The sequence below is a fragment of the Papio anubis genome, chromosome 10 (genome assembly GCF_008728515.1).
Source record: "Papio anubis isolate 15944 chromosome 10, Panubis1.0, whole genome shotgun sequence".
Classification (NCBI taxonomy): domain Eukaryota; kingdom Metazoa; phylum Chordata; class Mammalia; order Primates; family Cercopithecidae; genus Papio; species Papio anubis.
Genome location: NC_044985.1, coordinates 62,562,478 through 62,579,872, shown reverse-complemented (window position 1 = coordinate 62,579,872; position 17,395 = coordinate 62,562,478). Strand labels below are relative to the sequence as shown.

Sequence of the window (17,395 nt, the reverse complement as noted above, 5' to 3'; positions counted from 1 at the left end):
GTTGAAAAAAGGCACAGAGATTTAGATTTAAAATGGATTTCCAGTGAAACCAAAATAGAAAAGTGCCAGCAACTTTGTCAAGGGAGCTCATGTGTCAGAAAGAAGCTGATCCCATTTCACATGCCCACAGTGTCATGAACATTCTTTGGCCTTAGAAATCATCTTCAGTGGAAGTGCACACGTTCTGAAGCAAACAGAAATCAAATCATACTCATCATTTATCAGTCTTAAATTTCTTAATCCAAAGTAGATTTAAAATCTCATGGTTGAAAATTAAAGTATTAAATCTCAGCCTTTCTCTATTTATCATATAGTTTTCAAATAGACATTGAATTTTCCCATTTAAAGCAGATGTAATCCAGTGGTTATCAGGTTAATGACAGAGCCCTTCTTCCTTTCTGTAGACTAAGGTTTTCTGATGTATGTCACATTTAAGTAGAAGAATATATAAGTTTATTTTCCAGTGGATAAATTTTAGTGGCAGGGCATTTTTCCCTTCATTTTTAATTGTGGTAAAATGCACATAGCATGAAATTTACCAGCTTAACTGTTTTAAGTGTATAGTTTAGTGGTATTAGGTACGTTCACATTGTTGTGAACCCATCACCACCATCCATCTGCAGAGCTTTTTTGTCATTTTAAACAGAAACTCTGCACTCATTAAATAGTAACTCGTTATTGAGATGTTTTTTAAAACAATAATGTCTGGTTTCCTCAGATGTAGTACTTATTACATTTATAGTTGCAAAAACTCCTGCCAAAATTTTATGTAAATTACTAAGGATATAACCCCTTTATATCTCAATCTTACAAAATTGACGTTATTTATCCTTTCTTGTTAAAATCAAACATATGCACATTAAAACATTGAGTGCCATAGAATGTAAATGTTTATTAGTTATTTCACAAACACATCAACTGAATATGATCTTTTAAATATTCCACTGAGTTTCTAATAGAGAAATAATGTTCAAATTCTGAAACTTTTCACTTTTTCTGAACATTACTGATTTATTTATCAGTTAAAGTAGTTCATGCGGTCTCTGTGCTTGGTTTAGTTTGTAACTTAAAAGTAATGTTCAACAACATTATTTACCATATAAACTAAACAACACTGATTAAGTATATGTGTATCCGATGCAAAAATTCTGTCAGTATAATAATTTCCGCGTGCAATTCCACTAGAGCTTTAAAGTTGATGTCTCCTAGATGTGTTAAAGATAAGATAAAGGCTTTATTTTCACAGTCTGCAGAATTTGAAATAAGCATTTTGAAAAAGCATACATTTTGTAGGGCAAGTATGTTTTTCTGCATTACAATTCTAAAATCTAGCACATGCATGGTCTTTATTCCCTCCCAAATAATTTGTTTGCTGTCATCGAAAAGAATTTTAATGCTTTTCTGACTTATCTTAGCTCAAATTTATCAACCATGACATTGTGCAGTCTTGCTGTGAAATGCCTCCATATAATCTGAGAAGGTATTTTTTTTTCTCTGTACTTTGTTGATAATACAGAGAGTTGCCTGTCAATATGCTTATCCTTCTTAAATATAGAGAAGGGACAGAAAGAGGTGCATTTAATGGGACTGGGCTGCTTAGAAATTTGGTGCACTGGTAAAGTTGAACTGTTTTTAAGACTGTCAAAATCTTTCCCCTGTGGATAGCTGTATGCTTTATTTATACACAGGTTAGCTTAGCTGTCATTAGCAACAACTGTCACTTTACTTTTTTTGTTTTTGAAGGATCTCTGAAGTTAATGGTCTATATCTAAGAAGTAAAACTCTTTTCAGAACTGCTCACGAAAAATAATTTTTAACTGGGCAGATAATAGTTATTTTTCTCTACTAAATCTCATATTGGGTCTTCTCTTCCACCCCACCGATGTCCAGGTGGTCTAAATGTCAACACTTCATTGACTTCTTCAACATGGATAGCTTTTTGGAGCCTTAATAAATGTATACATGATGGCTGTGAGAGAGTATTGGAAGATAGATCTGGGGCAAATATTAGCATATTGAAAACAGAATGAATGGGAAAAAAAGATATAAAATAAATACAAATAAGAAAATTAGAGTTGTTAAAAGTTTATGTATGATATCTGAGAAATTTTCTTACTTGAGGGACAAAGGAATGTTCTATAGCTATAATTCCTAATTAAAAATTACAAATCAAAAAGTATTAAACATTTTATAATTACTCATATTTGGAGGATATATTTAAATTCACTTTGTGTGTCCACTTGGCAGATTTGTTTTCTATTGAAAATCACTCTGAGGCCGGGCGCGGTGGCTCAAGCCTGTAATCCCAGCACTTTGGGAGGCCGCGGTAGGTGGATCGCTTGAGGCCAGGAGTTTGAGACTAGTCTGGCCAACATGGTGAAACCCTGTCTCTACTAAAAGTACAAAAATTAGCCAGGCATGGTGGCACACATCTGCAGTCCTAGCTACTTTAGGAGAGACATGAGAATTACTTGAACCCAGGAGGCAGATGTTGCAATGAGTCAAGATCGTGTCAGTGCACTTCAGCCTGAGTGACAAAGTGAGACCCTGTCTCAAAAAAGAAGAAAGGGAAAGGAAGGGAATGGAAGGGAGAGAAAATTACCCTAAATACATTTTTAAGATTATGAATACTTTGAAGTGTTCAGATGCTTTGATTTCTTTATGACTTACTTTGTTTTCTCATTTTAAGGAAATCACCTATTTCTTTTTGTTGAACTACAGCTCAAAGAGTCATTCAAAGATGTCAAAAAGAAATTCAATAATTTGAAGTTTAATTACACTAAGAAAAATGAAAAATATCGGAATCTGAAGGTGCTTAAATATCAAATTCAACAAGTTGATATGTACGCTGAAAAAATGCAGGTAACAAGAAAATATGGTTTGTATATGTGTGTGTGTGTATGTACGTACTACACAATTATTGCAAAATTGTTTTGCATTTCAAATCTAGATACCTAACTCTGGCTTTTTGTAGCATTGGGACTCAAAGGGTATTTTTCCATTTTTATAACAATTTTATCCTTCATGTAAAAATACATAATAAATTGATTTATCTCTTGAGGCAGATCCAGAATGGTTTCTGCCAAACCTACCCAGCGTGTCTACTTCCATTCTTCTCCCCAACATATACACACACATGCATGGACGCATGCACACGCCTTCTACACTCCTCCTCCTTTTCTTGCGTCCATCTATGTCATTAGTTTTGCTGCTCCTATAGCCTCTTATTCCTACCCTGATTATCACATGTACTGGTTAGATTATTTAAATGCCTTTTCTAGGAGACAGTGAGCTTATTGAGGACAACTATTTGATTTAATTATCATTGTCTTTAAAAAATATCATATTACTAGTCTCAAAATCTGGAATAAACCTGTGTACATTTTCTATTTATTTGCTGAATGCTAAATCAATAGAATTTGGGGAAAACCCATTCTTTCCATAATATATTTGTAATAATTATTATTTTAATAGATTGGAGGAAGCTGCAAAAGCTTTTACTAGTTTTTTTTCTCGGTATTTAATCACTAGCATCATAAATGCAAATTGAATGTTATTTTAAAAACTTCTTGTTTTTCACACAGGCTTTGAAAAGGAAAATGGAAAAAGTTAGTAATAAAACTTCTGATTCTTTCTTAAATTATCCAAGTGATAAAGTTAATGTCCTTTTGGAAGTCGTGAAGGATTTGCAAAAACATGTGGATGACTTTGACAAAGTTGTGACAGATTACAAGAAGAATTTGGACCTGACTGAGCATCTCCAGGAGGTGATAGAAGAGGTATCTTCTTTTTGCAGTGGTATCCATGTTGCAATGTTGTTTTCAAAAATTATTTTGCAACTTTAAAGCAATGTCACATTAGCTGTTATTGTCATTATATACATGTTTCATGCTCCTTTTCATGATTTTTTTTCTTAGGATAATTCTTTAAAATGGAATTGCTGGACTTAAGGGGATGAATGTTATAAGGTCTTTGGTTTTATTGGTCAATTTATCTTGAGAAAGGTCTTTACTAATTTACCGGCAATGTATAAGAGTTCCTGTTTCTCCATAACCTCATCAACTGAAGATGTTTAATTATCATGAAATTATGCTGGATATCTGTTTAAAATGCTCAGAGTGGCTTATTTATTTCACAGAACTTGAAAATATTTATTTTAAAGATCGATACTGTGATTTTTCAGTTACAAAAAGTTGTTATTGGTGTTTTATTACTGTCAAGAGGATAAAAGGTAGAGTATACATAAAATATATGAAATTTGACAAGTTAAAGTTATTGTTTGAACACTTCGTATTGAAGAAATTCTGCACTTGAAGTTCTTGAGTGTTCTTTGTTGCCCATTATTGTTTGAGATACAGAACGTCTTTACCACTAATGCAGTTGAGTGTTTAGATTTAACACCAGATTAAGGAGAATAAAAATGATCAGTCTTCTACATATGATGTACAGATTTGTTGTGCCTTTGTGGCACTTATTTAAAACCAACTCCTAACAGAGTCATGTGTTTCTATCGCTCACCCTGCATAAGTGCTTTGGGTCTGGGTCAGACATCCCTTCCATCACAGTTATTTATTTTTAATGAGAAATTGTCTCATTCTCCACTGTGTTTGGAAAATATAACTATTTTCTATTAAGAAAAGGTGAAATGCTATTTGTTGGATGATATTTTCCCATTCATAAACTAAATCTTATTTTTCAAGGAGAATTTATTTGTTAGAGTATTCATCAGGCAATACTTTAGCAGTGTATTGTTAATGATATCAATTCATTATGCTGGATTGTGAACATTTGACCTTTTTCTTGCCATTTAGCATGTATTTGGATTCTTTGTCGTGCCAGGTGCTTTTTATCCTGCCTGTTCTTGTAAGTCTGCAACATTCCTCTTAGGAATTATATTTTAGGCAAACCTAAGAAGGCAGGAGAATCAAATATAGTTTCATATTTTTACTTTCTTATAGTTTTATTTATATATATTTTCATATTTGTACTTATTTCTGCCACTAACATTTAAGTGCAAAAGAATATGATCATGTTTTAATATTTTCTTTATTATGACTTAGAAAGTTCAAGCCAATGTGAACATAAAGTTGAGGGAATTAAAATTTGATACTCCACTGGTCAAAATTAAGAACTTTAGAAGGACCGTATTTCTTTCACCTGTGCTTTATCCTATTTAAATTTAGTGTCACTTTTGGTACGAAGATGCAAGTGCCACAGTTGTAAGAGTGGGAAAATATTCCACAGAGTGCAAGACAAAGGAAGCTGTGAAAATTCTCCACCAGCAGTTCAATAAGTTTATTGCACCCTCGGTGCCGCAGCAAGAAGAAAGAATTCAGGAGGCCACTGACCTTGCTCAGCGCTTATATGGTGAGATCTCTTTTAAGATATCCTGTGATTGGCCATTGAACAAATCTATACTGAACCTAATCCAGTAGAAAGCAAGAGCGTGGCAAGTCCTCAGGGTCCTCAGTATACCAACCTATTCAGGGAAAAGGTTCAAGATAAGAACCCACAGCCAGGGAAAGCAAACAGGGAACAGAGGGAGGAATTTCTGGAGCAGATGAAGCCTGCAGATTTTTAACTACTTTGTGTAAGCCTTCCTTCTCTATTCTCTTTTCTCCTCCATCGTTGTTGTTCATCTCTAGGGTAATGACACCAGAACAATATTCAGCTTATATAAACAACAACAACAAAAACCCCATTTAATTTCCACTAGAGTGATTCCTCGAAAAACATATAAAACTTCAGTAATACTTTAAGTAGACATAAAGCTAAGACTGAAGTCTCCAGACCTCTCATTTCAACGAGGCTTTTGGTTCACGAATTTGAGAAAGACCTGAAAAATTCTCCTTTGTCTTCCTCTCACTTGTGGAATAAATGGGAGAACTCAAATTGCCATTTTACAAGTTCTGCTTTCCTCTCTTCCGTGACTAGAAAAGATAACGTCATGTCAGCCTGGGAGATCCTTCCTCCTAAAAGAGGCCCCCATTTAAGAAGTCCATGGAGGATGATAGTTCTTGAGGGCTCTGAGGAATAAGTTCCATGAATTCCCTGGTATCAGTCCTACGAGATCCAGAGTAATTCCCAGTGACCAGGCAAATGCAGCCCAGAAAGAAGACACAGCAGTTGGTACAAAATGCTTAATTTGGCTGCCCATGGCTGCTGCCAGATATTTTCTCTTATATAACATGAAACACTATCCATGGAGAACCATAAATTTTGAAATTTTGTAGTATACTACTTAAATTGTTGAGAATGAATTATTCATGATGTTCCAGAAGAAAAGGGTAGACACATAAAAATAATAAAATACGGATTGAAAAATTAATGGAAACTAAGGTGACATCTTCTTGCTGGAGTTACCGTGTAAGTGCACTAAAAATTTTGGAGACACTCTGCTCCCATAGCCTGGTATATGTTTCCTCCACGACTGAACTTTTTACATTGTAGTATAAACACCTATTTATCTTCTCTACTTCCCATAAACTTGAGGAAAGTGTATATTTTTTTTCACTGTATTTGTGCCTGGATCAGTGCCTATTCAATCTCAGAGCATGATAAGTACTGACAAAGCCCCTAAAAAGTTAAATTCCCTTCTTGACATGCAAGATCCTGCTTCTGGCTTTGTTTGTATCCCTGGCCCTTATCACCAACTGACATTTTATATAGGTATTTGTCTGTTGCCTGGCTTTCCTTACCAGAGTGTAAGCTGTATTCGAGGATGGATTTTTGCCTTTTAGTTCACTGTCTAATGGCACATACCAACAGCTTAACAAATATTTGATGAATAAATGAATCACTGAATGAATAAATGAATGACATGAGTCTCCATCTGTTTGGTATGGAAGCTATACATTTTTTTAAAATTAGTACATCAAGGGAAGTACTTTAAGATTATATCAACTCTTACAAGCTGTTCAAGCACTACTGAACTCAGAATTTTCATGCAAAAAAATTATCTCAAACTTTTGCATACCTTTATCTACTAAGAGCTGTGGCTGTTATAAAGACAATTAAGACCTGGTTCCTGCATTCAAGAGACCACAGTCTAGGCCTTGAAGTCATGGTATGGTAAATGGATTGAGAAGGACATAAAATGTTCGTGTTCGTTTTCTAGGGCTACCGTAACAAAATACCACTGACTGGGTGGCTTAAACAGAAACTTATTTTCTCACACTTCTGGAGTCTGGAAGTCCAAGATGAAGATGCCAGCAGGGTTGGTTTCATCTCAGGCCACTCTGCTTGGCTTGCAGATGGCTGATCTCTTGTTGCCTCTTCACATGGTCATCCCTCTGCACACACACGCCCCTGGTGTCTCTCCCTCTTCTTGTAAGGGCACCAGTCATATTGGATTAGTGCCCCATCCCAATGGCCTCATTTTAACTTAACCACCTCTTTAAAGATCTTATCTCCAAATACAGTTACATTCTGAGGTACTGGGAATTGAGACTTCAACATATGAACTTGGCAGGATGGGGGACATAGTTCAGCCCATAACAATGTGTGACACAATCTTGGCAGATAGTCCTGGGTTCAAATCCCTGTTCCTCCATTTATTGTCTGGGTCACCTAAAGAAGTTCTTTTTTTTTTTCTTTTTGAGACAAAGTCTTGCTTTGTCACCCAGGCTGGAGTGCAGCAGCATGATCTCAGTTCACTGAAACCTCCACCTCCCAGGTTCAAGTGATTCTCCTGCCTCAGCATCCCGAGTAGCTGAGATTACAGGCATGCGCCACCATGCCAGGTTAATTTTTGTATTTTTAGTGGAGATGGGGTTTCACCATGTTGGTCAGGCTGGTCTCGAACTCCTGACCTCAAGTAGTCTGCTCACCTTGGTCTCCCAAAGTGCTCAGATTATAGGCACGACCCACTGTGCCCAGACAAGACATTCTTTTGAGCATCGCATTCCTCATTTGTAAAATGTGGATAGTAGTAGAGTCTATCCAAGGATTACATTGAACAATGGTTATACAGTGCTTAGGCACAGGCAAATAATAAGCATGTGCTACATGGTAGCTATTTTTATTACAATATATATGGAGAAACCCAGTTGGAAAAGATTCAGAATATCTTCACAGAAATGTTGGCATTTCAGGCGGACCTTAAAGAGTAGGTTATATTTGGACAGCAGAAATAGAGAGTGGAGGGACAGTAGTCCTGGTAGAGGAAGGAATACTCAGTTGCTGTGGGGATCTTCAGACGGAGTTGCTGGTTCCGTTTGGCTGGAGATAAAATACAGGAGAGAACTAGAGTGACATACATTTGGGAGAGGCAGATTGAAACCATGTTATGGAAGGGCCTTGAATGCCATCCTGAGGAATTTATTCTTCTCTAAGCAGAGAGGAACCACTGGATGTTCTGAATAGGAAAAACTGAGGAGAATTGAGCTTTAAGACTATTCATGTAGCAACATTATTTAGGTTATGTGAAAGTGGCATGGTACAGCAAATGTAATCATTTTCCTAGAATATCTAGCTTTTAGAAACATGTCTTTATTCATTTATTTATCTGTTCAGCAAATATTTATTAAGAACTTACAATTTATCAGCCCTTACACTGGACATGGAGATGAATTTATACCTGGACTTTTTTTCTTGCTAAAAATTTGACCTTTAAAATTAGTTTCATCCTTCTCCCCAGGTTTGGAAGAAGGACAGAAATATATTGAGAAAATAGTGACAAAACACAAAGAGGTTCTTGAATCTGTGACTGAATTATGTGAGTCCCTCACAGAGCTTGAAGAAAAACTGAAGGTAATTTCTTCTTCCTGGAATATGTATTTTTAAGCAAAATAAATAAAAATGTGTTAATCAAATGTCTTCTGGTGCAAAGACGTTTTAATAGAATTTCTCAAGGGACGTAATGTGCACATTTGTTTCACAGCTTTCTAACATAATTATCTGGGTGTTTCTGATAATTAATTCTATTTCTTTCCCATCACTGCAGAGAAAAATATTGCTGGGAATGAGGGCTAAACACAATTAAGGTGTCTGGTTTACATTTTCATGGATCATATCCTAAAAAATGTGTCCCATTAAGACTCTGCCAGTAAACTTTGTATTAAGTAGCCTATGGTTTTGTTTCATAATTAAGTAGCCTATGGTTTTATTCATAAATAATAGATGCCAGGGTGGTTTTTTTTTTCCTCTCCAAATTGTGGCACCAGAGAAAATAAAAGTAATCTTCAGGTATTATATTCATTGAACACTTTTCCTCATGGAAATAGTAAACTAATCATGATCACTCTTCATAGAATACCAATTTGATGGTAACAAATATAGAGAATGTGTTTATGTCTAAGCAAAACCAGTTAAAGTGAAATACATATGTTTCTTTGTCAGTGTCATGTCAAAAACTGGTTTGGTTAATGCTGTTTTCATAGCTGGCTGAAAGAACTGGTTGTTGAGGATGGGCAGAATAGCAAGGTCATTAAGGTCAAAGGCTGTAAAGCAAAGCACAGTTGCCTTGAAATACCAACTCCCTAAATAGTTGGATTTGTGACCTTGGTTACATTATTTAATCTCCCTGAATCTCCATTTCCTGATCTACAAAGTGGATCCCAGGGTAGCCCTGACAATTGACTGTGAAGATACTCAAGATTATTGTTGGGATAATTGTTATTGAGGCCTAGTGGTGGTCTCGCAGTTCAGAGCAGAATTATATTTATTTCTAGTAGCCACTTTTTTTTTGGTAGGAATTTCTAGGTCATAAATTTATGTGCCTCTTCCATTCAAATAGTTTGTGAGGCTTTTAATTCAGTGGGTGCCCAACTAAATTATCTTTATCCTTTGGTTAAGAATCTAGATTTTCTAACCATTTTACCATTTTAAATAACACCACAATGAACATCTTTGTGCATAGCTTTTTCTTTCTTTTGTATTATTACCCACACATAAATTCTACAATCAGGTTTGAGAAAACTGAAATGTTTAATATATGAAATGATTAATATTTCTAATATATATGTTATTTGCTTCCCATCAATGTTTCACAATGATAATAAACCATATATCTCATGTTATCTTTTTCAACATTTATCCTTTCCTCCCCACCTCCATCCCACCCCCTGAGGAGCTGCTGCTGCTTCTGACTTCCAATACACAGGCTGCAAATCACTGCTTCCTCTGACTCTTTGCTCTTCATTGTCTACAATATTCCTCCCATTTATATTGCACATCTTAAAGTGAGGGTCAGCTTCATAAAATCTGCTTTCTTCAAGTTATATCCCTTTCCAGCTTTTACCTTGATGGCTATTCTTCCTGAAAGGGCTGTTTCCACGGCCTCTCCCACTTCCTCATTCTCCATTCCTTCCATACTCAGTGTAGTCAGGATTGCATTCTCTCTTTCTCACGCTCAACCTGTCACTTGGATTCTCTTTTGCACTAGTCAGGAGTCCCTTAATTATACTCCCAGCTAGATTACCCTTCCTAAATAGTTCTGCTAGTGTCATCTTCACATTCACAACACTCCACTACAAACTCTTCCTTACCAAGTCAAGTTCCAATTCAAGGCCTTTCAGTGTTCTGAGGCTGGTCACCTTTCCCAACCAGTGTGCTTCTACATTCACTGTAGATCTGTGTCCTACTGATCTACTGTGCTCCCTGGGATTTCCCACTTCTAAACCTTTACTTCAAGGACACGACCTTCTGTCTGTTTTTCGTAATCTTACCATCTCTCAGAGCCAAACCCAAATGCTGCCTCCTCCAGAAATCCTTCCTTAGCTATATCACTCCCTCCCTGATCTCTCATGCCACTTGTGTGCCTTCCTACCTATCTTCGTCCATCCTGACTGCTATGCCAAATGCCATAGACAAGATGCCTTATAAAAAGCAGACATTTGTTTCTCATAGTTCTGCAGGCTGGAAGTTCAAGATCAAGATGCTGGCCGATTTGGTGTCTAGTGAGGACTTCCTGGTAGCTGTCTACTCACTCTAACCTTACATGGTGGAAGAATGAGGGGTATCTCTCAGCCCTCTTTTCTGAGGGCACTAATCCTATTCATGAGAGCTTCACCCTCATGACCTAATCACTTCCCAAAGGCATCATCTCCTAATACCATCACCTTAAGGATGTGGATTTTAACATATAAACTTTAGGGGAACATAAACATTCAGGCTGTAACTAGTATAATCACACATATAACTACTATATATAATTACATCACATATAACTAATGTTGCCATCCCAACTCTCCCTACTTGATTATACTTAAGGAAACCCTCTGGCGCTGCTAAATTTAGTGTCCCACACAACATTTAACATTATGCTTTACCTTTTATTGATTGATTGATTGATTGATTGATTGATTGATTTAGAGACAGTGTGTTGCTCTGTTGCCCAGGCTGGAGTGTAGTGGTGTTACCATGGCTCACTACAGCCTCGTCTTCCCAGGCTCAAGCAATGCTCCAACTTCAGCCTACCAAGTAGGTGGGACCACAGGCATGCACCACTACATGTTTTGATATTTTTGTAAAGTTGAGGTCTCACTATGTTGCCCAAGCTGGTCTCAAACTCCTGGACTCAAGTGATCTTTCCTCCTTGGCCTCTCAAAGTGCTGGTGTTACAGGTGTGAGCCACCATACCTGGCCTGCTTTGCTTTTTAAAGCAGGTTATCTAGAAAGAGTTTTGGCATTTGTAGTAAATGCCCAATGAATTGGTACAGAGAAGAACTATCTTTCAGTGCTTGAAGGTGTTTAATTTGGGTGGATGTAGAAATGAGAAAGGGTCTCCCTGGCAAAAGAAATAGGCATCAGCATTATCTTTATGAGTTACAGCCGCAACAAATGCTTGCCAAAGAATGTTTACCAGCAATTTATAGGTGTTTGTATGAAGAGAGCAAATGTCTATTTTTTATGTTTTTAAATATAAAGGTTGATGCTATGGCTCTCTTTTCAAAGTTATAGAAAGTGGGCTCAGCAATTCCTGTCAAGGCTGAAATAGTGATAGAAATCCTTTCTCATGTATAGCAATTTCAGACTTACAAAGGACGTTCATATATACATTATCTCCAGTGATTTCCAAATAATGTTGAGATGAAAAGAAGGCAAATGTTTTCTGTGTAGAGGTGAAAGGAAAATTCCAAAGAGGGTAAAAGTGCTTTACATGGGCCCCAATAGTCAATAGTGGTAGATCTGAAATTTGAATTTAGATTTAATTCAAAATCTAGCATTCTTTCCACACCAGCTGATATTTTAGAATAAGATATCAGCTGCATACCAAAGCAGAGTGATTCATTGAGCGACACGAACCAGTTCAGTTTAGAGTTGGGACTAAAAGCAGAATCTCCCCAGTAGTGGGTCTCCCTGAATCCTCCGAGCCAGTGTCGCATGTGCATTTTGATGAGCATGTGTATTGCATGCTCCAAGGATCGTATTCCAGGTGGAATAGAGACTCTTCCATTGCAGTATGATCATCATTCTAAACTGGCGTGTTCTATCACGTGGGATACCAGTGGCTCTTTCCACCTTTACAAAGTCTTCTTGGCTCTCGCACTGACTCCACAGCACTTTGCAAACCTCCACTACCTCCATGACTAAAACTGAGCCCCATAAATGCAGGGAACAAAATATCTTCAACCACATGAAGCGTCCTGTGTTCTCAATTGCTGTTTTTCTTTACTATACTCAGTGATATTTTATTCCTCTTTTCAAGAGTCTCCCTGGTATTTTGCTTGTGTAGATTCTCTGGATTTCCTACCTTCTTCTCCCCTAGAAACCTTTAATCATTTCTACCTCACTGCTGCTCCCCAGACTCTCCTAATGGTTTACACTGCCATGCATAATGATTCCTTTCTCTAGAGAATGCTCCTGCAGGAGCATCCTATTATAATGATTACTTTTTTCCTGCTGGGCCTTTCAACAACCAATTTTTTCTGGCAATGAACTCTATCAAAGGAATGAGGCAGGAGGGAAACTGAGCTGGGAGGGATAATTTTATAAATCACATCATGGGAGTACACCAGTCTCTTGTGGAATGTATTTGCTGAAAGGTTGCAAGTGGTCTATGTTTTCTTCCAAGTAGTGTATGGCACTGTTCCTCCAACTTTCCTGGCTCAGGCTCTCACTAACTGTTGCTTTGTACAGCAGGGAGACGTTTTAAAGATGAATCCAAATTTGGAAGACTTCCATGATGATTACATTGACTTGCTAAAGGAACCAGCAAAAAATAAGCAGACAATATGCAATGAAGAAAGGAATAAGGTAAAGAAAACTACTTAACCTCAGCTATTCAGTACTTTTGCTTTGAGGTTAGAGTCATTGTTCATTGCAAAATAAAAGTGAATTGCAGCCTTCTTATCTATCCAAATAGAATTTCCCAATGTAAATGCAATGTGAGTTTCCTCCTTCCTTGCTTCCGTTGGCTCCTTACTTAGTGCTTCTTCTCTCTGCTATGCTGTTTCCTCTGAGCTTCTCACTATCAAGTACTGAAACCGTGACATTTCACAGTAGCATTGGGACAGCCATTTAAATGCCATGTCACCCCAAACCACTTCTGTTTTTCCCATCTCTAGCTGCCTTTTCCATTGTCTTTTTATATCCAATCCAACTTCAAATTTTACTTCTCCCTTTTCATCATATTGCCAAGCCATGATTTTTATTGTTTTACACGACCCATTAGCAAAGCTTAGTTCATGAAATTAGATAGTATCTTGTTCCCATAGACTCCACCTCTAAGATGATATTTCCAGGCACATTTACCAAACCATAGAATCCAGCTGAAATATAAATACTAAAGTATTTAGAGAAATGTTTAAATTATTGTAAAATGTATGCACTTACTGATAAATTAAAGCATGTAATGACTACAGATACTCACAAAAATGCAAATGTATCATGATTTTGAAAGTATTATTTAAATCACAACATCATGATGGTTTTTTGGCATAAGTTGCTCACTCTCTATTCATAGCTGCTGGACTATAATTAGCTTTTGACTTTTTGCTTTGCCAAGTTGCCTGCTCCCAGTGTTTCTCTCCCGAGGAGCTGAAGGAACAATCAGAGTCAACATTATTCTCAACCGTTCTCAAATTAATAAAATATACTTCTTGTGACATGAGAGTTAAAAATAAACACAAACCCTCTCCATTTGTAGTGGTTATTTCATGGAGAAAGATTTATCTTTCCTTGAAGTCAATACAGTTCTTTCAGCTTCCTTATAGGTCCTTTTCCACAGGTTAATCTATGCCAAGGCCTGGTGCAGTTATACAACCACCAGGCAGCAAGTACTGTTAAGCAAACTGTCTTTTTTTGTGGTAGGGTCTTGAGCCACTTAAACCCAAATTCCTCTCTGAGGCAAAGGAAAGCTGCCAAACTTTGGTCATTTTGCTGGATGTTACTCTTATATCAAATGATCTTACGTTACTCTGATTGGTCTAAATCAGGGTTTCTCAACCACAGCACCGCTGGCATTTTGGCCTCAGAATTCTCTATTGTGGGGAGCTGTCCTGTGCATTGTAGGAGTTTAGCAGTGTTCCTGGCCCTGCTCACTAGATGCCAGTAGCGTCTATTATACTAAAATCACTTAAATTGAGAATGACTGGTTGACATAATAAAGAATAGCCTTAAATGCACCACATTTTCTTAAAAAGGTTTCTAAGAGTTACTAAATTCAGCATCCTATCATTTATTTTATTTAGTTCTGCACAATTTCCTACATTGTGAACTAGACACATTTACTAAGAACTCAGAAACAAAAATTGTTACCAAAGCAAACAAAAATAATTTATACTTAGCAAAAGTAGTTTATCTTGCTTTTATTTTCTTATTAGAAGAAACAGATTCCTTTAAATTAAAAAAAAAAAAGCAAGATTTACATTCATGGAAAAATCGCTTTTGTTCTAATATAAACTAAAAAGATATAGCATCAGTCATTTCAGGTGTAAGTGAAGGTCTACAATTACAGCTGTCAAGAATTCTTATTAACATTATGTCATGTCCTGGTGCAATTGGTGTAGACAGCCAAATGAAAGGGTGGCAGTAATCTTCACTTTTAAGTAGCTCAATCACATTTACCCTCTTATTGTCTCTATTATTTATATGTACATCAGATGTAATGATTCTCCACAACCCCATGTGGGCAGATAGGAAGCACCAAGTGAAAAGCTGGTCCTGGTATTACTGCAGTCAATTCTGATACCCTTAAATGATGGTAGCCTTCCTGAGGAAATTATTTGAGTCGGAAAGAATAGTTCCACTGAACTACCACAGAATATATTCAACACAGGGATTTTTTTTCCTGGAGATAGCAAAGTACTTCTCATTTTTCAGACCCAAAAATGCAGTAGGTGGAATTAGGCAATTCACTAAATGTAACACACGGAGCACTGCTAACAGATTAGTGATGGTGTTTTATTCCCAACGTGAGCACCGAAGCTATGAAAACTCCTCAGATTAAACGGAAGCACACAGTATTAACAGGCTCACCTAAAGTCATGGAACTATTCGGTGGAAGATGGTGGCTTTTGATGCCAGCATTTAGAGTTATAGAATTTTAGTGCTAGAAGGGATTTAACAATAATCTGATCAAATATCATTTTACAGTTGAGGAAACTGAGGCCAAAAGGGATTAAATATATTGCCCTCCAAAAATTACAGAAAGTAGTTTAAAAACTGGTAGTCACCCCAATTCTCCTGAATTTTAACCATACACTTTTCCCACAAGACCAAATGGGAGCTCCCAGGAACTGTTGCATATACATAAGCTGTTTTGTAATGATACTGTAGATGTCCATTACAAACTTTTCCCCTCTTCCTATTTATCTGTTTACAAGCAATAGCATGGAAATATTTTTGCACCAAATAATTCAGTGGAGTGTTCTTATCAGACTGGGTAAGGAGGATCCCTGCACTCCCCCTCTACCCTCAACACACACACACTAATCTTGATCACCTGGCAGGTACAGGAAGATGTCCCTGAAACACTTGCCTTGAAAAAATTTGGGAAGAGACAAAGTGTTCTTCTTCACCACCTCTCTGTTCCCTTTTCTTTTACCTTGTCCACGTAAAGTGCCCAAAAATGCCATATTACCCCTTTTTGTCTAAAGCCCCCGCTAAGGGCCTTCTCTACAAATGCCTCTTACAGACCAAGTCCTATGCTTAATATCTTTCTTTGTGTTCTTCCTACTTACCTTCATTAAATCTTATTTACCCTAAAGTAAGGCTATCTGTTATGGAGCTATTTTGGAAGATAAAGTCTTGTGGTGTTCCTTCAAATTTACCACATAAGTAGTTGCCTGCTCTATGTACTTTGAGGATTGGTTCTGCCCCCTTAGTTGAATGGATGTAGGAATATCACTGCATTCTCTCTTCCAGACACTTTTTCTGCCTACAGGGCAATGATTTAAATTCAAGGGATTATGCCCATGAGCAGAAATGAAAGTTCGGAAGTCCTGACAGAGATAAGACTTGAAGCTATAGATTTAGTATTAATTAAAAGTTAATTGTTTACTAGATATGTAAGTGGGTGAGATCTTGAAGGGGCAAAGAATATAGAGACAATTAGAGAACTTCAAGATAAGGCTGCAGACCATTCATATATTTAGAAGGTGGGAAAAGAAAAAGGAATCAACAAAAAGACAAAGATCAGCCTCTCAATTTGATATAAGAAAAGCAGATTGAGAGTTGAGCTACGTTTTGGTGAATTAGATCAGAGTTTCCCAGCTATTTTGCCAGAACTCATTAGACTGATGTAAATATGCCCTGTCTGTACTGAACACCATAGATTTATTTAACCTTTTCTGGGTAAATAACACACACCTTTTTTTTTAATAACAAACATGGTTTTATGGTGAAGAAATATTAACAAATAATTAGTGTATGTGAATGTTTGGATAGCATTTTCGTAGTTGAAAACTAGACAGTTCTAGGAAATATAGGTCAGTGAGTTTTAAAATAATGTTTCTGGCCAAGTGCTGTGGCTTATGCCTGTAATCCCAGCACTTTGGGAGGCTGAGGCAGGTGGATCACCTGAGGTCAGGAGTTCAAAATCTGCCTGGCCAACATGGTGAAACCCTGTGTCTACTAAAAATACAAACATTAGCTGGGCATGTTGGCAGGTGCCTGTAATACCAGCTACTCGGGAGGCTGAGGCAGGAGAATCATTTGAATTTGGGAGGTGCAGGTTGCAGTGAGCCGAGATTGTGCCATTGCACTCCAGCCTTGGCAACAAGAGTGATACTCCATCTCAAAAATAAAAATAAAATAAAATAATGTTTCCATAAAATTCCACAGTGACTTAAAAACTAAAATCTTATTTGCATTTTTAATTTTCTTAAAAATTTTTATATGATACATAATAGATGTACATAGTTTTGAGGTACCTGCGATAATTTAATACATTCATTTTTGCATTTAAGAATAAAAGCAGAAGTGCCAAGAGCCAAATGGGTTTACTCAGAAA

The 17,395-nt window shown here is 36.9% G+C and overlaps 1 protein-coding gene and 1 long non-coding RNA gene across 7 annotated transcripts in view; one reads left to right on the top strand and one right to left on the bottom strand.

The window, feature by feature from the left end:
- Positions 1-17,395, top strand: part of CCDC141 (coiled-coil domain containing 141) — a 249,619-nt gene that overhangs the window by 181,018 nt on the left and 51,206 nt on the right. For all 5 annotated transcript variants that reach the window (XM_009182528.4, XM_009182527.4, XM_021924378.2 and 2 more), the window contains exons 18-22: positions 2,722-2,862; positions 3,585-3,779; positions 5,184-5,367; positions 8,639-8,751; positions 13,081-13,197. In XM_009182528.4, the coding sequence (XP_009180792.2) occupies positions 2,722-2,862; positions 3,585-3,779; positions 5,184-5,367; positions 8,639-8,751; positions 13,081-13,197 (750 nt within the window). The remainder of the gene's footprint in view (positions 1-2,721; positions 2,863-3,584; positions 3,780-5,183; positions 5,368-8,638; positions 8,752-13,080; positions 13,198-17,395) is intronic.
- Positions 1-17,395, bottom strand: part of LOC108581344 — a 98,501-nt gene that overhangs the window by 55,543 nt on the left and 25,563 nt on the right. The gene's annotated exons all lie outside the window — the stretch shown is intronic.